We start from the raw sequence: 20,723 nt of genomic DNA, 5'->3' as shown, positions 1-20,723 counted from the left end.
ATTTAAACAGCTAAAGTTAACCTGGAGTAACCTGCCCGTGTGGACACTTATTCTGGTCCACGTGGCCTTTTTCCAGTGTATTGTATGTTGCTTTGGAAGGGGGTTAAGATAAACCCCAAAAGCTGCTCCTATATTGGAATAAGAATATCCACCTGGGGGTGCCGGGGGGGAGGGCGTTGTACTGGGATAACCCCAGTGGTTTAAGGACACTGGTCTAACTGATCTAACTTTCCCGTACAGACAAGCCCTAAGTCACAGACTCTGCCCCAGGGAGTTTACACTGGAGACAGAGAAGGCAGACAAAGGTTGGGGGGAGAAGAAAGGAAGGGTTCTTCTCCCAGTTTTATGGCTGAGGGACAGGGAGGTTAAAGAACGTGCCTAAGGGCATCCAGGGAGTCAGTGTCAGAGAGGCAGTAGCTGAAGACAGGTCTCCTGAGGCCTAGTCTTAGGCTAGTCTCTCACCCCCAAAGCCACCTTTCCCCACACAGCAGGCGTGTGACTAAACTGGTTCCCTCTTTGCAAACCTGCCGAGAGAGCAGGCTGGGATAGGGGTGCCTTGGTGGAGCTCACCGGCACAGCTCCGGCAGAATCTGGGCCATAAGGGTCGGCCCCTGGAGCCCTGCTCCCATTGGCAGGCGGCGTCAGTGACCTTTCCTCCTTTTCTGAGTTCACAGGGGTCTGTTTGGTTGCTGTTGCCATCCCTGCCCACCAGCTGAGAGCTCCTGGCCCCCCCAGAGGAGCCTGTTCTCTGGATCTGCTCCCCGAGGGGGAGGCAGTGGTCAACGGGCCGGATCCCGCTGCAGCGACACCCGTGTAAAGCCAGCCCGGCTCCATGGAGCAACTCCTGCTTTACACCGTGTAACTCAGCGCAGGGATTGGCCCATGCCTGGTTCCCTCTCCAGTCGTGCCCAGAGCAGGGCTGCGGCCTGGGGCCAGAGCAGAAGCCCTGACAGCGCCGGGGGCAGAGGCTTGGCCCCTCCACCCCTTCTCTGTGCTGCTCAGGTGGCACAAAGTAGATTCCAGGCGGTGTGGCCAGCTGGGGACCCCCCAGGCCAGAGGGACTCGTCTGAGCTGTTTATAGCTAGGCCCAGGCCACCCCGCAGTCTCTGGCCAGGGAGGGATCCAGGGAGCACGGGTCAGCCATGCCCCACCAGTGCCAGCTGCCACAACCATCCTGGGGGGGCCATGGCTGGGCCCCAGGTTACAGCAGCCGTGTGGCTGCTCTCTCACCCTCGGGGAGCCCACTGGGCCCAGGGTCAGGGGGCATCAAGGTGGCACAGACTCACCTTTGCCCCCAGCCCCTTCCGTTTCTGCCCTGAGTGTCTGTCAGCCAGTGGCGAGGATCAGGGCCTAGGACCCTAGGAAACGCCCCCGGAGCGGCAGGCAGCTGTGGGGTGTCAGTTCAGTTCCATCAGGGTTCAGGATTTACCACTCCTCTCCGGCGTCCATGGGGGTCTCCTCCCTCCGCCCCCCAGGGACCCAGCCAGACTCTGGGCCTCCTTCTGGCGCAGTGTTTGGGGCTGTCAGGCAACGCTTTTAGTGGCGGAGGCTCTGATGCCCGTAGGTTCCTGTTGAATGGGAGCACCCTAGCAGTCAGTGGCTGTTACAGGCTAGTCGGGTAAAAGATTACACAACGTGTTTCTTCAAGTCGTTTCTCTCTTAACAGAAAATTGACTTTAAAGTTGTCAGAATAAATCCCATCTGCAATAGAATTAACTGACGTCTAGAGCAGGTCTGCAGTCTCAGTCTCACCTAGTCCCTCACCCCAACCTTTGGAGCGAGGTGTTACTGCAGAATTCTTTAGTCCAAAGGGGGTAAATTACACCAAATAAACTTGTCCCAGAGTAGCCATCATTCCCCGTATTGCTAACAGAAAGAAAAACAAGGTGACATTCAGTATTACAATATCCTTCAGGTTATCACATAATTAATCTCCTATTCTTTAATTAATAATTAACTTCATGTTTAATTTCATTTTCCTTAGTAACAAGAACATAAACAAAGATGAACAAATCCTGTATGTTAGTGTGAAAGTAGAATGAATTATATTGTAAACATAAGAATGGATTAAAAAAATGTTGTATGTACTTTTAAGCAGAAATAAGAAATGTTGAAATACAGGTGCCAGGAAAAGAAACATGAGGCATAAACAATGGTGCTAATGGCAAAACATTAACAGAAGATCGGTAATAGTTAGTGAGGAAATAAGATCTGCATGCCTAGCCCAGCAGGGCTGGCTCCAGAGCCCAGTGCGCCAAGCACGCGCTTGGGCGGCATTTTACCAGGAGGGCGGCAGGCGGCTCCGGCGGACCTTCCGCAGTCATGCCTGCGGGAGGTCCACCGGAGCCCCGGGAGCAGTGGACCTCCCGCAGGCATGACTGCGGAGGGTCCGCTGGTCCCGCGGCTTGTGAGGCACGTCTGCAGGAGGTCCCCCGGAGCCGTGGGACCGGAGACCGCCAGAGCGACCCGCGCGGCGCGCCGCCCTGCTTGGGGCGGTGGAATTCGTAGAGCTGCCCCTGTAGCCCAGGTAAACTTATCTGATTCTGCTTCCTTTGTTATCTTGTTAAGTTCTCACCCTTTTATCTGTATAAATAAGATCGTTTGTGTCTTGCATGCGGCTCACATGATCTGGGTGTTATTAGCAGAGCACTGTGCTAATAAAACAGAGTGGTCTGACAAACTGTGAGACCTGAATCTAACTTTGACACGGGTGTTGAGAGACATACCAGGCAGAACCGGAGCCAGGGTTCATGTCCAGGCCAGAGGTCGAAGCCGGGTGGTCGGAAGTACGAGCCAAAGTCCATATCCATGCAAAGGTCGAAGCCATGTAGTCGAAATCGGAGAGGTTGGGGAAGATCAGGAGGAGAAGGAGGCAATGCTGTGGAGTGGGTGGGTGGAGGGCCTGCAGCGAGGCTAGAGAAAGGCAAGGAGAATACTGAGCCGGGGTTCATAGCCCAAATCCGGAGCCAAGAAGGGTCACGCCAAATTCATAGCGAGAGCCCGGAGTCAAGAGTCCAGCCAGAGTCAACAGCGAAGAAACCAGAGGGCAGGGCAGGGCAGGGTAGGGTAGGGCAGGGCAGGGCAGGGTGGTACATGCGGGCGGGAATGAGGATTGCTTACTGGAGCCCTGGAGACCCCTCATCAGGGGACTCCCTTCCTAGCAATAACAGAAGGACAGTGGGATGACAAAGATGTCTCTGAGCCTGGGGACCAAGCCAAGGGGAGCTCCCATCCAGCCTGTGTGCCAGGACCCCATCACCCTCCCTGTTCATTTCACACACACAGAGCTCCTGGCCAGAGGGGAGACTAAAGGGCAGAAGCGAAGGTGCCCCTGGGGGAAAGGCTCTAGGCCGGGACCCAGTCCACTTCCCAGATCTAGACCCAGGATTGTGTGACCAGGCCACAGCCCTTCCTCTGCGTCTCAGTTCCCACCTGCCAGACGGGGAGGCTCCTCCGCTGCCCCAGGGTGTCTGGGGGGAGTTTCATTCCTGGCTGGGAAGGGTTCAGATACCAGGTGGGTGGATTGGGCCCCGGCTGGGGGATGGTCGGACATTCGCTGTGTCAGGGGCGACAGGGGCCATGGGAAGGTCTGAGCAGTGATGACGGGGGAGGGGCTCCACGTCAGGCCACCCCTCCCAGACTGCAATGGCTATTGAGCACAACCCCTGGCTCTGCGGATGCTCTCACTTCTGGGCCAGCCCCACAGCCTGATTCTTCCCAACCAGTATCTGGCCTGGCCCCAGCCCCAGGGGTCGGGGTGGGGCAGGGTGCCCAGAGCGAGGTGCTCGGCCTTGGTTTCTCTCAGTGCTGCGGGCTCTATGGCCGCTCCCCCCAGCCCTTCCCCCCAGGCACAGGGAGACAGAGCAGTACCTGCGGCAGAGGGTGGGAGCTGGTCATGCGAACAGGGGGGGGGTCTTCAAGGCTGCCCCATGGAGCACAGCCCCTGCAGGGCATCGGGCACCTGGCCCAAGACCCTGATGTTAAATAGTTGGATCATGATGTAGGCTGTAATGTCCCCCTGTTGCAAGGGAACAAGGATCAATCAGAGACTCCGACGCCCACGAGAACGAAGGGTATTAACGGCACCGGGAGCCAGCAACATTTCCTCCCCACGTCTGAGGGACGGATTCCCCCGCCCAACCCCCGAGACGAAATCTTCTCTCTTCTCTGGTGACTTCCATCCCCTCTCCCACCATTGTGAATGAACTCCTGCCCCCGCTTCTCTCAGTCCCCCTGAGAGCTGGTCTACCTCCCAGCCCAGCTGGGGATTCAGCTCCGCTCCCCAGAGTCCCCTCAGCCACCCTCGCCCCCCGCCTCACCCTGCCCGCCTCACCCACACCCGGCACTGCCCGCCTCACCCACACCCGGCACTGTTGTTCTCTCACCTTGGGACTCCCGTCACTAAGAACTGATTTCACTGATTTGATGCACAGGTGTTTCCGGCTGGCCAGCTCCGGAACTGGAAGAGATGGGCACACAGCGTCACTAAGCCAGAGCCACAGACTAGCTCCGCATGGCCTGGGGCAGGATCACAAAGTCCCCCCACCTCATTGTAACAATGTACCCGTGTGTCACCAACAAGGCCACCTGGTGAGGGCTCCCATGCTCATCCTCACTCCCCTCCTCCCCATCTCTGAGTGCCCCTTGCAGGCTGGGCCCAGGCAGGGGCACCACACCCACACCCAGTGATGAGCTGCCAAAATCTTAACAACGGGTTCCCTATAAAAAGTTCTGATTTAAGGGATGTGCGACAGCATGTATTTTTTGTACCAATAGGGTTACCATATGTCCATATTTTCCCAGGAGGTGATTAAGAACCGAAAAGCCTGACATGTCCAGGAAAATACAGATGTATTTTAACCCTACCTAAAGTTCTTTTTAAAAAAGATGGGGCTGAACTAGAAATGAGCTCCGTTTCACATGTGTGGGTGGTGATCAGGGACAGTCTCAATTTTTGGGTCTTTTTCTTATAGAGGCTCCTATTACCCCTCACCCCCGTCCTGATTTTTCACACTTGCTGTCTGGTCACTCTAGGGTGTGCACATGTGTGGGTCCCAGCTGCTCCTGCCCCCTCATTGAAGCAGGTGTGCAGGGTTACTGCCCTGGGAACTGCAGGGCACCAGTGGATGTGGGGCTGGCTGCAGATAGGGGCATGGGGCAGGGCTAGCTGGAGGCAGGGAGTGACACGGGCTGGCTGTGGGCAGGTGATGCAGACGGGCGGGCTGCGGGTGGTTGGGGGCAGGGGTTGGCGGCGGGCGGCTGTGGGCAGGGGGTGGCTGCAGGCAGGGGGTGGCTGTGGCAGGGCTGGCTGCGGGCAGAGGTGGCTGCGGGCAGGGGTGGGGCAGGGGCTGGCTGCGGGCAGGGGTGGGGCAGGGGCTGGCAGGGGCTGGCTGTGGGCAGGGGCTGGCTGCGGGCAGGGGTGGCTGGGGTGGCAGGGGCTGGCTGGGGGCAGAGGGAGGGGCTGGGAGGGGGCTGGCAGGGGTGGCTGGGGAGGGCTGGCTGGGGGCAGGGAAGGCGTGGGAGGGGCTGGGGAGGGGCTGGGGGCAGGGGGAGGGGCTGGGGGAGGGAAGGCGGGGGAGGGGCGCAGACACTCACACGGGGGGGGGGCTGGGAGCAGCCGGACGCAGCCGGGGACTCACCTGGCCGCAGCAGGAGGAGCCCCAGGGCCAGAGCTCCGAGGAGCAGCAGCAGCAGCAGGGCCAGGAGGCAGCTCACATGGCTCCCGCAGCGCAGCGCAGCGCCCCCCGGCGGCCGGGAGGAGGAATTACACCCTTCTCAGCCAGAGCCCTTCAAAGCTTCCCTCGCAGGGAAGCCAGTTAACAAGCGGTTCTAAAACCGCTTCTCAATTTAACAACCGGTTCGTGTGAACCGGTGCGAACCGGCTCCAGCTCACCCCTGCCCACACCTGTCCCCAGCCATGGCTGGTGCAGGCAGGATCACCCTCAGTGTCCGAGTGTGCAGAGCTTTGGGGTGTGTCTGCCCAGCACAGCATGGGAGCACGGGGGGGACTGTCCATTGCTACAGGGAGCAGGTCACACCCAGGGCCCTGCAGCCAGACCCACGGGCCCTGAAGCTGCAAAGCGGGCCCTGTGCTGCACCAGGCGCTCGCACTGACATGATATACGGGGAAGTCTCTGAGCTCTTGCTCCCCTGCTCCTACCTTCAGCACCAATAACATATGACATCAGGGCCAGGATCCCCACACGGGTATCTTCCCAGCCCATCAACAGTTTTCGATGGAAAATCCCCAACAGCTGCGATGGATGGGAACGGGCTACGGGGAATAGGAAACAGAATGATGGGCAGTGAGGAGTGAGCTCTCCTCTCCTGTGCTGAATCAGGGATCTGGGCCCAGCAGCGGGAGCTTCGAGGCACCCCATGCACCGCTCGTCTGGGCTGCAGCCTCTCACCACCACCCCCTTACCGAGTTGCAGGAAGACGTGGGAAATCTCTGTGTGGTTCTCCCTGCAGAGCTGATAGGGCCGCTGAGCTTTGGAAGTGACCTGCAGGGAGATGGGAACAGGTCAGAGGAGCCTGCTCGCTCAAACAGGAACCTCCCAAAGGGACCAGGGCCCGATTCTGCAACTCCTCAGACTCCAGTGCAGATTCACACTGATGGGGCTAGGAGCAGGATTCAGAACCGGATTGGGCCATGTGACCATCACAGACCCTGCGGTACGTACTGTGTATGACATAGCCAGAACCCTGAGAAGGGACTAAAGGGCCTGATCCTGCTCTCACTTATACCAGAGTAAATCAGGAGAAACGCCCCTGGACTCCACACAAGAGAGGAGAATTGGGCCCACAGACACTGCGCGGTGCTGAGCACTGGCGACTCCCGCTGTATGGGATGCTGAAGGCACAGGGAGATCTCCAGTACAGGGGGTGGGGAGCACTGTGCACGCTACGGATGCCTGCTGGCGTCCCCGAGATCTACTGGCCCCAGAACACCCATGCCAGCCCCACTTCCCCATACCTGGTAGCTCAGCGTATGGGAGATGGCCGCCACATACACCTCTGGGATCGGGTTCTTGGAGGAAGAGGCCTGCAAGATCTGTCCCAGAACCTGCAACAGACAGGGAGAGATGTCGGGCAGAGCCGGCACAGGGGAGCAGCAGGTCCCAGCTGCACTGACATCAACTCATCAGCCACAGAGGTGTCTGCTTCACCCCTGGCTGAAGGCTCTGGGGAGAAAGAGGTTCTCGTCACCCTGGAAGGGTGGTGAAGGGGGGAATTCTGCTTAGTGCAGAGGTCCAGATTCTGCTCTGACCCTGGGGCAGCAGCTCACTGGCCATGATGGAGTCACTCCTGCCTGACATGGGTGGGATTGGGAATTGGAGCCCCAGATCTGAGCAACCCTGACACGTGGACTGTTGGAGTTCTGGATCCTGGTCCAGAGTCGGCCTCTCAGGCAGCCCTCCTCCACACAGTGAGAGCCATGAGCGCTCTGCAGCCTGGGTGCTGGCTGGGTGTATGCTATGCACCCTTGTGGAGCTGGTGAGAGATCTCCTTCCCTTCCTCCCTCCCTCCCCAGCTACTCTGCACAAACCTGACTGGCTGGGGGGAGTGCCACTCAAACACACAGCCTTAACTCGGACCCTGGGGGTGGGGGGGTTGAACGAATGGTGTGGGGCAGCCTGGGAAATTTGGAAAGAAAACAAAGACGCTGCCGGACAGGAGCCCTGAGCTGGGGCAGGGTGGGCGCTGCTGGCAGGAGAGCCGGCTGCTGGCAAAAGGGGATTTGTGTAAACTCTCAGCCTTCAGCAGACAGGAGCTGAGACCACTAACCAGCCCACCATGCTGAGCTCACCCAGCCCGCCAGCACCACCCAGAGCACGGTCCGGCTGGACTGACCCCAGGGCACGGGGCAGAGAGTCTGTGTGTGTCGAGCCAGGCGTGCAGGCGGGGGGGGGGGACACAGCTGTTTTGCTATAAGCTGTGCTGTGTAACCCCTACTGGGGATCCTGGCCTGGGTCTGCTCCGGCCTTTGCCGGGGTCACAGAACAGTGTTGTGCTGTTGTTATGTGTGATGGTTGTTCCAGGAGTTAACTCTGACCCCCTAGGAGGGGGGTTGGTGTTGGGACCCCTTCCCAGCCCTGGGAACCCCCATCCAACATCCTGCAGCTGATCGGACAGCTCACTTGCTGGCCCATGGAGCCTGCAGGGAACGCCCCCCACCTCCTCACCTTGGTGATGTAAAAGGCCTCGATGTTCTTCCCGTACAGAGCCAGGAGCAGGGGGATGTCCCCATCGATCTGGGTTTGCAGATCCTTCCTGGGCAGCAGGATGTTCAGCACTGGCCCCAGGGCCTTGAGGACAGCGTTTGACCTGTCGAGAGATGGGTACGGGGTCACTGCTGGCTTGGTCCCCTGCGGCTCAGTCACTGGATCCAGGACTTCTCCTTCCAGCACTGGCTCAGGCACCCAGAGCAGTAGGGACCAGCCTGAGATGCAGGGAGACCAGTTTGGCCTCTATGCTGCAGGAGGACATTGGCCAAGGAATCCTGGCTCTTAGCCCTCCACCTCCACAGCCCCCAGCATCCGGTGACATTATCCACCCCAAGACAGGAGAGATTTCCACCCGGGTCTGCTCCTTACAAAGGGGCCAGGGGCGAAAGGGCTTGTGGGGAGATGCAGAGCGAGCGCCCCGTGGCCACAGTGCCTGTGTGAGCCCCTCACCTCTGTGTCCTCGCTGGGCAGCCAGGCGCTGAGGAGGTACCGGTACGTGGGGAGCAGGTGTGCAGAGAAGCGCTGGAGCGTGATTTGTGGATAGGTGCTCCTCTCCCAGCTCCTCACGTAAGTGCTGATTGCCCCACACATGCACTCCAGGGCTGTTGGGGGGCAGGGGGCAAAGGGCAGCTGAGTCCAGGGTTGAGACATGGTTCATTACAGAGCAGCTCAAACTCTGCCACTCTCAGGAACTTCAGTCTCTGCAGGGGTCTACTCCCTCCTAGCCCCCTGTGCGCCAGGGTTCATGCTGCAGACTCTGCCCCCTGCCCTCTGGGGTTCATGCTGCAGACTCTGCCCCCTGGGGTTCATGCTGCACTCTCCGGCCCCTCCTTCCCAGGGTTCATGCCGCAGCCTCCAGCGGGCAGACAGTGACGTAGGATTGCCAACCCTCCAGGATTGCCCCGGATCTCCAGGAATCAAAGCTGAATCTTTCATTAAAGATTATGTCATGTGATGAAACCTCCAGGAATACATTCAACCAAACTGGCAACCCTAAGTGAGGGTCCTCGGGGCATGACATGAGTCCCTGCAGTCAGCAGGCGTGACAGAGACAAGGCCGGGCCCTGATGCCATGGAGCCAATGATGACACACCTGTCAGTGTGCCGAGATCCAGCACCTACCCACCCTTTCCCCAAGACATGGAGGGAACCAAGACCTCCGCTAAAAAGTGCCTTCCGTGTACAGGTGTTTCTACGGCTCCCACCATCAGAGTAACTGGAGCGCATCCCTGCCCAATGAATTAACCTGCCAGCCCCACCTTCCCCTGGCAGGGAGAAGAACCCAGGGGTCCAGACCATACTGTCCCTCCCCTTCCTCCACCTCCACAGACTAGAGACGGGGCCAAGAGGCAACGCTGGGGTCTGGATCAGGGTTACACACTCAGAGTCCAGGGCTGTTCAGATCCCAGGGTCATGGGGTGCCGGGATCTGGGGCCGATCCAGCTCCATCTCGACCCACCATCTAGAACAAAGGCTTGGCCCAAGTGGTCCCCTCACCGGTGCAGAAGGCCCCTCGTCTCCTGCTGTCATCTATCCCTCGCATCACGGTCTGCATGGTGGTCAGGGTGATGCCCAGGAAAGGGACGCACCTGTACACTGCACAGAGAGATGGACGGGACCGGCTCTCAGGCAACTGCAGGCCCAGGGACACTACAGGGTGCAAGCATCCCTGAAGCAATGGGCCCACACGGGGGATGGGGTGGTACCGTACCGCTGGCCGCCATGGCCTTGCCCAGGGTGAGGAGGGTGAACTCCGCTGGCAGCACAAAGGGCCTCAGGTGTTTCTGGAGCTCCCGCATCACCGGCCCGAAGTAGCTGCCAGCGAGGGCGGCCAAGGTATCACTGGCAGCCGCCTGGAGCTCGCTCGAGGCCTCCTGCAGAAGGAACGGCAGAGCCCATTAGTGATCCAGAGCCGGGGGGGGCATAAGGGCACCAGCCCCAAGGGGGGTAACATGCCCGGCTGAGGTGGCAGGGATTCAGGTACTAGAGGGGGCACTCACCGAACACTGACCCCGCAAGGCAGAGAATATTTGGCCTGGCCCCTGCCTAGGATGGGTCTCCTTCTCTTCCTGGGTGACCTCCCACCTTGCCTTCTCCCTTCAGTGAAGCTGGCCCACCAGGCCAGAGCACCCCGACATGCAGCCCTGTAAGTGCCCCTCTTCCAGCCTGACTGAAGCCACCCTTGGGATCTGCGCACCGTCTCAGGCCAAGACTCTCAGAGCCACCAAGGGGATTTACATACAGCTCCTCTGAACCCAGTGGGACTTCTGTGTCTAAAACCCCTAGGGGGCTTTGAAAATCTCAGCTCCAGGCCAGAGAGTGCCCTGGAGAGGCCCCACCCCAGACAGGAGGTCCTGGTCAGACGTCTCTTTGGAGCAGGGGATGTGGCTCTTCTAAGCAAACTCCTGGGCTTTTCCTCTGGGCAGAGGCACTTTACCCTGAGCCTGATCCTGTGGGTGAGCAGAGCTGGTGTAACGGAACACGACCCCACTGACCCCACTGGCACGGCACCCGCGTACTCCAGATGGGAGCCTGGCACAACCCCACTGGCACTGCACCCGCGCACCCCAGATGGGAGCCTGGCATAACCCCACTGACCCCAATGGTGCTGTACCCATTCACCCCAGATGGGAGCCTGGCACAACCCCACTGGCACTGCACCCGCTCACCCCAGATGGGAGCCTGGCACAACCCCACTGGCACTGCACCCGCTCACCCCAGATGGGAGCCTGGCACGACCCCACTGACCCCACTGGCACTGCACCCGCGCACCCCAGATGGGAGCCTGGCACAACCCCTGACCTCACTGGCACTGCACCCACGCACCCCAGATGGGAGCCTGGCACAACCCCACTGACCCCACTGGCACTGCACCTGATCACCCCAGATGGGAGCCTGGCACAACCCCACTGACCCCACTGGCACTGTACCTATGCACCCAGATGGGAGACTGGCACGACCCTACTGGCGCTGCACCCGCTCACTCTGTCTCCTGAAGGAGCCTCTGGCTCGGGGGAGGTTCTCGGGGGAGCTGTGGGCCGCCCCCTCTTCTGGCTTCTGTGCCTAGGATGGTGCATCTCCTGGTAGGATCCATACGGGCCCAGGGGTGGCTCTCACTGAGGGAGCTGGGAGCCCTCTCCAGAGGCCTGTATCCCACGTGGAGCCTGGGGCTCAGCTCCCCCAGACCCACGGAGGGAAGGTTTCACCGCAGGCGTCCCCTGTAGCTGCCCTGGGAGAGTCACTCACCTCTGGAGCCGCCCTCATCTGCTGGGAGGCCACAGCAATGAGGCTGCCGATAAGTCCTGCCTCCATCCCCTGCTCCAGCGGCACGGTCCTGAGGCCCTCGTATGCCGCCACCTTCTGCCCGACAGACACCTGGGGCGGAGAGCCGAGGGGCGGGGGGAGGTCAGTGGAAAGTGGCCTGTGGCTTGGGACACGGAGCCAGCTCCCAGGGACGCCCGCAGGGCTCCAGTCAGGCCAGGAAATGGTGGCATGTGTGAAGCTGGGCTGGATTCAGCTCCCACTTACTTCAGGGACCTCTGGGGACTCCCTGCGGACTCCCCCTGAATTACGGGGATCAGGGTCGGGCCCTGACTGCTCAACACCTGGCTCTGGGCCATGAGGAGCTCGGGGGATAATGCACCCACATTCAAATCAACCCCTTTGGCCACTGCCTGCTGCCTGTGCCGCTGGTGTGAATCCGGAGTAGCCCCACTGGAGTGCATGGAGTCACTCCAGATTGAGCGGCTGGAACCCGGAGCAGGATGTGGCCTTTTGTTTCTAAAGCTCCTTCCGTGGGGGAGACTCGAAGTGATTTACAATCACAGGGACAATCCCGACTCTTCTGACACCAGCAGCCCACTGGCTCCAACTGCACGGCTGGCAGCAGGGCGGGGCGCAGTGTTTGGTCCTCCTCTGTAGGGGTCACTTCACCCGCCACTGAAGTGTGGCCACCTCTGGGGAGGACAAGCACTGTTTAACTGCTCACAACAACACAAGGCAGAACAGGAAGTGTCCTGGCAAGACACAGTGCTTGGGGGCATTATCCTTTGCTGTAGGTCAGCTGGCCGGCCACCTGGAGACAGACAGGCCGGTGTGTGACTAAAGGAGCTGCCTTACCTCATCCTGCTGGAGGATCTGGACTAGGCGGGAGGCCACAGCAGCTGGCTGGACCCTGGCTGCCTGCATGATGCCTGCCACGATGTCCTTGTGGCCTCCCTCATCTGCCAGCCGCAGGAGGTTGGAGATCTGATGGGGCACACCTGCAGAGCAAGCAGCTGGTTATTACCCCCCGGAGCTGCCTGGGGCTGGGAAGGGGCCAGCATTCCCCTGGTATCTAACGGGCAGGACCTGAGTGAGATCTCAGCTCAGCATCACTCAGGCTCTCAGCTAGAGATAGGCCTGGACAGTGACCTGCCCTCAGACACGCCCAGCTCTGGGTGAAATGGAACCTCAATCCAACTGACCCTGCACTCGGAATGGGCTCGATTCCCCCCAAACAGCTAAAGCCCAGGGGTGAGTCTGACCCGATTCCTCCCTCACTCCTCATCCCAACCGGACACCCAGGGCCAGATCCCACTGCTTTGGGCAGTTGGAAATTCTCCTGCCCTGGTCGCTGGGTGTCCCTGGGCTGGGCAGAGGCCACTCCGTGGGGTTGGGGACCAGGGCCTGCAGTGCACACGATGCCCTCGGCAAGGGCAAGAGAGGACAGATGGTTCCAAGATTCCTTTGCACCCATAAGTGCTAGAAACCAAGTTTCTAGCCAAGCAAAAGTCAAGACTCGGGGCAACGATTGCAAAGTAGGGGCCCCAATTCCTGGCACACGCAGGGCCCTGCCTCTGAGATGGGATCCAGAGGGTATCCCTAAACCAGCTGGGGAGCAAAGCAGGAGAGACCCTGCCTCCTGCCCCAATCCCTCCTGATGTCACTTCTTGGAGTGGTTCCTCTTACCTCCACGGGGCTGTCCCACTGCATCAGCCTGTGGTGGAGCAGGGGCTGTCGGTGTGGGGGATGGGAGAGCAGGGACGATTTTAGGTGAGATGCAGGTATTCAGACGGTAACATGAGCTAGGCCTGGGGGAGGGGAGGTCTCACCTCTGGCTGGGGCTAGACAAAGGGCAGGGTGGAGTGAAGTCAGTCTTCGGTTGGGAGCTGGGAGGTGGGTTTCCAGGGGATCCTAGGCGGGGATCCAAGCACCCTGAACCCCCCAGAAAGGCCAGATTGAGGGGTTCTGGCTCTGAACACAAACTGGGCTGTATCCTGTGTTCCTGTTGTTCAATAAACCTTCTGTTTTACTGGCTGGCTGAGAGTCACTGAGAGTTCAGGAAGAGGGGTGCAGGGCCAGACTCCCCCACACTCCGTGACAACTGGTGGCAGCGGTGGGATCGGCGGCACCCCGTGGACGGCGCTTCCTGCAGTAAGTGACTGGGGAGCAGTAAAACGAAGGGGCTGTGCAAGCAGAGGGGGCTGCACTATGGGAAGCTCACCAAGGCCCAGCTGATTGCCCGGCTGGAGGAGAGAGATCGCAGGGATGAACCGGTCCCTGTCTCTGAGGGAAGCAGCCGGGCAGATGCAGCGCAGGCACTAGTGTCTGGACCCGCTGGGAGTGGTCAGTCGGCCGATGAGGGCTCCCCGAGACCTCCCACCCCTAGGCATAGGGGGAGGGGGAGGAGGAGCCCAGCTACGGAGGGCACCCTGACCCCCCCGGCCAGCCGGAAATCATCCCGGCGACGCTCGGCCTCCGTGGAACTCAGGCGGCTGGACTTGGAGAGAGAGATCAAACTGATGGAGATGGAGGACCGGCAGAAGCAGCGTGAATTCGAGGAATGGGAGAAGCAACGCGAATACGAGGAAAGGGAGAAGGAGAAGCACCGCGAATATGAGGAGAGGGAGAAGGAGAAACAACGCAAACATGAGCTGGACCTGGCCCAGCTGAAAAGCAGGGAGGCCCCGGCTGCGGTGAGTGAGGGGGGGCCCAAGCCTACAAAGAGCTTTGATAAGAGCTTCCTGGCCCGGCGTAAGGAGGGGGAGGACATAGACACCTTCCTGACGGCCTTTGAGAATGCCTGCGAGCTGCACAAGGTTGCCCCTGCAGACAGGATCCAGTGCCTCACCCCCTTACTGGACTCCACCGCCATGGAGGTGTACAGCCGAATGAAGGGGGCGGAGGCGGGGGACTACAGCCTGTTCAAAGAGGCCCTGCTCCACGAGTTTGGGCTGACCCCGGAGATGTACCGGAAGAAGTTCTGGAGTCAACATAAGACCCGGGAGGTCACATACCTGCAACTGGTCAACCGGGCGCAGGGGTATGCCCGCAAGTGGACGGCTGGGGCCCAAACTAGAGAGGACCTGCTTGACCTATTCGTACTGGAGCACCTGTATGCGCAGTGCCCGTCGGACCTGAGGCTGTGGTTGATGGACCAGAAGTCGGAGAACCCGCAGCAAGCAGGCCAGCTGGCCGACCAATACATGGACAGTCGGGCAGGGGATGGCAGGGAGGAGTCTCGAGGGAACAGGCCTGCCTCAACGCAGAGAGAGAGTCACCATGGGACCTCCCAGCGGGGCCCTATGGAGAACCCCCACAAAAGGGGAACGTCCAGCGTCAGGTCCACCCGACCCACTCGAGGGGACCCACGAGACATGGGCTGCTTCCACTGTGGCCAGCAAGGCCACATAAGGGCCCAGTGCCCCAAGCTCAGAGACAGACCGAGCAGACCCAACCCGCAGAGGGTTGACTGGGTAAGGACCCAATCGGAGGAGGGGCAACATGCCCAAGAGAGGGGGGCTGGCAGCATCCCACCTGGGAAGGAGGGAGGAGGGCCCCAGGCCAGCGCCTCTGGGGGGCTGGATGCTCCGGACACAAGGTTCTGCTACAGGGTGGCCACGGGGCTGCCCCTCCGGAAACAGTGCCTGGTTCCCCTGGAGGTGGATGGGAAGAAGGTCACTGGGTACTGGGACACAGGCGCAGAGGTGATGCTGGCCCGGCCCGAGGTGGTGGCCCCAAATCGGATGGTGCCTGATACCTACCTGTCCCTGATGGGCGTGAGCGGGACCCCATTCAAGGTGCCCGTGGCGAGGGTGCTCCTGAAGTGGGGGGTCAAGGAGGGCCCCAAGGATGTAGGGGTACACCCCCATTTGCCCACAGAAGTGCTAATGGGGGGGGATCTCGAGGCCTGGCCAGGCAATGCCCGGGGTGCCCTGGTCGTGACCCGTAGTCAGAGTCGGCGCAGGGCACTGCACCCTGACAACGGGGAAAGTACTCTGCCCGAGTGCCTGGTGGGGAGGGAACGCCCAGAGACACGGCCCGGAGAGGCTGCGGCCTCAGACCCAGCCGGTGAGAGAGAGCAGATCCCCATCCCTGTCCCAGCTGCTGAGTTCCAGGCCGAGGTGCAGAAAGATCCCTCCTTGCAGAAGCCCAGGGACCGGGCTAACCTCAATGCAGCACAGACCATGAGGAGAGGTTGCAAGGAGAGGTTCCTGTGGGAGAAGGGGTTCCTGTACCGAGAATGGGCTCCCCCCGGGGAAGTGGAGTCATGAGGGATTAGGAGGCAGCTGGTGGTTCCCCAGAAGTTTCGCCACAAGCTCCTGTACCTGGCCCATGACATCCCCCTCGCAGGGCACCAGGGAATCCGGCGCACCAGGCAGAGGCTGCTTCAGAACTTTTACTGGCCTGGGGTCTTTACTCATGTCCGACAGTACTGCCAATCCTGTGACCCCTGCCAGCGGGTGGGGAAGGCCCGGGACAAGGGGAAAGCAGCTCTGAGGCCTTTACCCATCATAGAAGAGCCTTTCCAGAAGGTGGCCATGGACATGGTGGGGCCTCTCAGCAAGGCGACCCGGTCAGGGAAAAAATACATCCTGGTGGTGGTAGATTTCGCCACTCGATACCCCGAGGCGGTGGCCTTGTCCTCTACCGAAGCAGACACCGTGGCGGATGCGCTGCTGACCATTTTCAGCCGGGTGGGGTTCCCCCAGGAAGTCTTAACGGACCAGGGGTCCAACTTCATGTCGACCCTGCTCCAGTCCCTGTGGGAGAAATGTGGGGTCTGACCCAGCTGGGCCTCAGCGTATCACCCCCAGACCAACGGGCTGGTGGAGAGGTTCAACGGGACGCTAAAGATGATGCTAAAAACATTCATGCACCAGCACCCACAGGACTGGGACAAGTACTTACCTCACCTGCTGTTTGCATACAGGGAGGTACCCCAGGAATCTACTGGGTTCTCTCCTTTCAAACTGTTGTATGGAAGGCGGGTAAGGGGGCCCCTGGACCTGATGAGAGACGAATGGGAGGGGAAGGCCGCTCCCGATGGAGAGTCGGTGGTGGAGTATGTCCTGACCTTCCGGGAAAGACTTACCAAGCTCATGGGCCTGGCCAGGGAGAATCTGGCCCAAGCCCAGAGGAAGCAGAAGGTCTGGTATGACCGCACGGCGCCTTCGCCACCGGGGACCAAGTGATGGTTCTCATCCCCGTGAGGAAAAACAAACTCCAGGCTGCCTGGGAAGGGCCCTTCAAGGTTGTCAAGCAACTAAATGAGGTAAACTATGTGGTGGAGCTGTCAAACCGGGCTCATCACCGCCGGGTGTACCATGTGAATATGATGAAGCCCTATTATGACCGGGGGAATATGGTGTTGGCCGTGTGTGGGCACTGGGAGGAGCCGGGGGATGACCCTCTAGTGGATCTATTCCCAGGGACAAAGGCTGGTTCCCCCCTGGAGGCGATTCCCCTCTCTGATCAGCTGACCCCGGCCCAGCATGCTGAGATCAGAGGGGTACTGCTCCTATACCGACAGCTGTTTTCCAACCAGCCTGGGCGCACTAATTTGACTGTCCACCGGGTGGAGACTGGGTCACACACCCCGATACGATGCTCCCCTTTTCGGGTTACTGGGAAGACTGCCCAGGACCTGGAAAGGGAGGTCAGGGACATGCTGGCTTTAGGGGTGATCCAGCCGTCCGCCAGCCCCTGGGCCTCCCCAGTGGTGCTGGTCCCCAAGAAGGACGGGTCGATCCGGTTCTGTGTGGACTATCGAAAGCTCAATGCCATCACCGTATCTGATGCCTACCCCATGCCAAGGCCTGATGAGCTCCTAGACAAGCTGGGAGGCGCTCGGTACCTCACCACCATGGATCTTACAAAGGGCTACTGGCAAGTGCCGCTGGACGCAGATGCCAGGCTGAAATCGGCCTTCATCACCCCCCTGGGGCTCTACGAGTTTCTGACCCTGCCTTTCGGCCTCAAGGGAGCGCCGGCCACCTACCAGCACCTGGTGGATCAGCTACTGAGGGGGCTGGAGAGTTTTGCTGTGGCGTATATTGATGACATCTGCGTCTTCAGCCAGACCTGGGAGGACCACGTGTCCCAGGTTAGACAAGTGCTGGACCGACTCCGGGAGGCTGGGCTAACCGTAAAGGCTGAGAAGTGCAAGGTGGGGATGGCTGAAGTATCTTACCTGGGCCGTCGGGTGGGGAGCGGCTGCCTAAAGCCGGAACCAGCCAAGGTGGAGGTGATCAGAGACTGGCCCGCTCCCCAGACCAAAAAGCAGGTCCAGGCCTTTATCGGGATGGCGGGGTACTATCGGAGGTTTGTGCCCCACTTTAGTGCCATAGCCGCCCCCATCACTGAGCTGTGCAAGAAGGGGAAGCCAGACAAGGTGGTCTGGACCGAGCGGTGCCAGGAGGCTCTCCAGGCGCTGAAGGAGGCTCTGGTCAGTGGCGCAGTTCTGGCAAACCCAGATTTTGACAAGCCCTTTATGGTATTCACTGACGCCTCAGACACGGGCCTGGGGGCGGTGTTGATGCAGGAGGATGAAAAGGGGGAGAGACACCCCATTGTGTACCTGAGCAAGAAGTTGCTACCCCGGGAGCAGAACTATGCGGCCATCGAGAAGGAATGCCTGGCCATGGTGTGGGCCCTGAAGAAACTGGAGCCATATCTCTTTGGGCGACACTTCACCGTGTACACCGACCACTCTCCCCTGACCTGGCTGCACCAGATGAAAGGAGCCAACGCCAAGCTCCTGAGGTGGAGCCTGCTCCTGCAGGACTATGACATGGACGTGGTCCACGTGAAGGGAAGTGCTAACCTGATAGCGGATGCGCTGTCCCAGAGAGGGGGCCCCGAACTTCCCCGGGTCACTGGGCAGTGACCCCGCTCAGTTCAGTCTCGGAGGGGGGAGAGGTGTGGTGGAGCAGGGGCTGTCGGTGTGGGGGATGGGAGATCAGGGACGATTTTAGGTGAGATGCAGGTATTCAGACTGTAACATGAGCTAGGCCTGGGGGAGGGGAGGTCTCACCTCTGGCTGGGGCTAGACAAAGGGCAGGGTGGAGTGAAGTCAGTCTTCGGTTGGGAGCTGGGAGGTGGGTTTCCAGGGGATCCTAGGCGGGGATCCAAGCACCCTGAACCCCCCAGAAAGGCCAGATTGAGGGGTCCTGGCTCTGAACACAAGCTGGGCCGTATCCTGTGTTCCTGTTGTTCAATAAACCTTCTGTTTTACTGGCTGGCTGAGAGTCACTGTGAGTTCAGGAAGAGGGGTGCAGGGCCGGACTCCCCCACACTCCGTGACACAGCCATTCGTCCTCCTCCACTCCACACTCGGTACAAATAGATACTTGGTCAGTAGCACTGGCAAGTGGTGAGTTCAGAGAGTTTCTCTGCGTATCACAAGGGGGAATAATTACAGATGGGCTTGAGCCAGTGCCCCTGACCCGAGCACCTGAATGCTGGAGACGTTTGGGATCCAAACTGGGATCTGGCTCCAAGTTTCATGGTTCTCCCTTTTCTCTGTAACGGATCAAACCAAAACCCCAGATCCAGACACCCCCAAATGCATTATGGGCTCAGTCCAGTCTGGAGTGGGCAAGAGCTCATCACACAAGAACCATGATCACAACTGACACTGATGGACTCCTCTCAAGTCAGCACAGAGGCAGAACACCCCTCTTGCCCCTAGAGGGTCCATCCAGGGTGGGGCTGAGGCACACTGACAGGGCATCAGGGCAAGACTAGACTTCCCCTGCTGCTTCCCACTGAGTCACCCACATGGATCATAGAATCATAGACTCTCCGGGTTGGAAGGGACCTCAGGAGGTATCTAGTCCAACCCCCTGCTCAAAGCAGGACCAAACCCAACTAAATCATCCCAGCCAGGGCTTTGTCAAGCCTGACCTTAAAAACCTCTAAGGAAGGAGATTCTACCACCTCCCTAGGGAACCCATTCCAGTGCTTCACCACCCTCCTAGTGAAAAAGTTTTTTTTCTAATATTCAGCCTAAACCTCCCCCTCTGCAACTTGAGACCATTGCTCCTTGTTCTTCTCAGCACTGAGAAGAAACAGGCAAGCAACAGCTCCTGTCTCTCCTTGGAGACCTGCCCTGACCCTGCTGTGAACATGGGAGGGGATACTGGCTGTACACCAAGCCTGGGAATCACTTCCATTCCTACCCAGCCATCTTTCTGATCTAACCTATCCAATCACCCCATCCATCCAGTCAACCCATCCATCCCATCCAATTCACCCTTCCATCCATACCTTAGCAAATATCCTCATTTATATATGTTAATGTATGTATTTATGTATGTAATTTGTGTGAGTTTTGTATGTTAAACTCTCATAATTCTTTTATATACTAATCAAAAGCCTTTTTTTTGTGCACCTCTATATTTATTGCCCTATACGCACTGAAACTAAAATCTTCTTTGTCCTTCAATTGAATCTAATGGGTGAAGGAAAAATGATGGTGTGACCTTGTCTAATTAAAATATAATCATGCAAAACATTATTGCTACCACTGTTATATGATTGCAACAAATCTTATACAAATATAACTTATGGCCAGAAAGGTTTAAACAACTTGCAGGCTAACGACCCCAAAGCCAAGCTTTAAAGACGTGGGGAGAGAACGTTTGTGTTTTTGTGCATTTACATATGACTGCCTGATGGATAAATGGCCTTGTGTTAATCTGTGTGAATAATTAACAGCGATGCCCAGGAAATGGGGGCCTGTTATTCCCCGAGGGACTCCAACTTGTCAAAGACGACCTGAAACTGTATAAAAGATCCTTGAATACTGATCCTGTTTATCTCAGATCTGCTTGAGGGGAAGCTTAAGCCAGGAGGACTGAGATCCCAGTCCTAAAGTGGAACTCCCTGCAATGATATTGGACAATAACCTATGAACTATTTCTAAAAGAACTCTTCGCAACTACAAAACTCACCATCTCGGCTATGTACCTGAACCTCAAGAACTGAACTCATGTCTGTATGTATTGCTCTTTTAACCACACTCTCTTTTCAATAAATTTTAGTTTAGTTAACAAGAACTGGCTGTAGCGTGTATTTGGATAAGATCTGGAATATTCATTAACCTAGGAGGAAATGTGTCTGATCCTTTCTTTTATATAATGAAATAAGATTTTCATCATATTTGACTTGGGTACCTGGATGGAGGCCTGAGGCTGGGTTACTTTAAGGGGACTGTGTTGCTGGTTTCTG

General features: G+C 58.6%; 1 protein-coding gene and 1 long non-coding RNA gene across 2 annotated transcripts; both read right to left on the bottom strand.

Annotated features, from left to right (window-relative positions):
• Window positions 1–2,780: 2,780 nt before the first annotated feature.
• On the bottom strand, window positions 2,781–4,440 carry LOC120387640. The gene is made up of 3 exons (XR_005590267.1): window positions 4,386–4,440; window positions 3,871–4,018; window positions 2,781–2,913 (listed from the first exon to the last, which is right to left on the bottom strand). It is a non-coding gene; the product is annotated as an uncharacterized LOC120387640 (long non-coding RNA).
• Window positions 4,441–6,018: 1,578 nt separating this feature from the next.
• LOC120388041 (maestro heat-like repeat-containing protein family member 2A) lies at window positions 6,019–19,042 on the bottom strand. The gene is made up of 11 exons (XM_039509580.1): window positions 18,801–19,042; window positions 13,179–13,206; window positions 12,348–12,490; window positions 11,475–11,603; window positions 9,940–10,102; window positions 9,726–9,824; window positions 8,679–8,830; window positions 8,187–8,309; window positions 6,977–7,066; window positions 6,376–6,503; window positions 6,019–6,046 (listed from the first exon to the last, which is right to left on the bottom strand). The coding sequence occupies exons 1-11, from the start codon at window positions 18,801–18,803 to the stop codon at window positions 6,019–6,021; spliced, it is 1,086 nt and encodes a 361-aa protein (XP_039365514.1). The 5' UTR covers window positions 18,804–19,042.
• Window positions 19,043–20,723: the final 1,681 nt, after the last annotated feature.

This window comes from Mauremys reevesii, linkage group 21 (genome assembly GCF_016161935.1).
Source record: "Mauremys reevesii isolate NIE-2019 linkage group 21, ASM1616193v1, whole genome shotgun sequence".
NCBI lineage: Eukaryota > Metazoa > Chordata > Testudines > Geoemydidae > Mauremys > Mauremys reevesii.
This window is presented reverse-complemented; position numbering and strand designations above follow the sequence as displayed.

Excerpts from the sequence above, each read along its gene's own strand:
- LOC120388041 (XM_039509580.1), bottom strand. Across the intron at positions 10,103-11,474 it reads AGATGAGGGCGGCTCCAGAG|GAGGCCTCGAGCGAGCTCCA; the intron begins GTGAGTGACTCT and ends TTCCTTCTGCAG. Across the intron at positions 6,047-6,375 it reads CCAGACGAGCGGTGCATGGG|GGCCCTGGGTGTGACCTGCT; the intron begins GTGCCTCGAAGC and ends GTCTGGCTGCAG.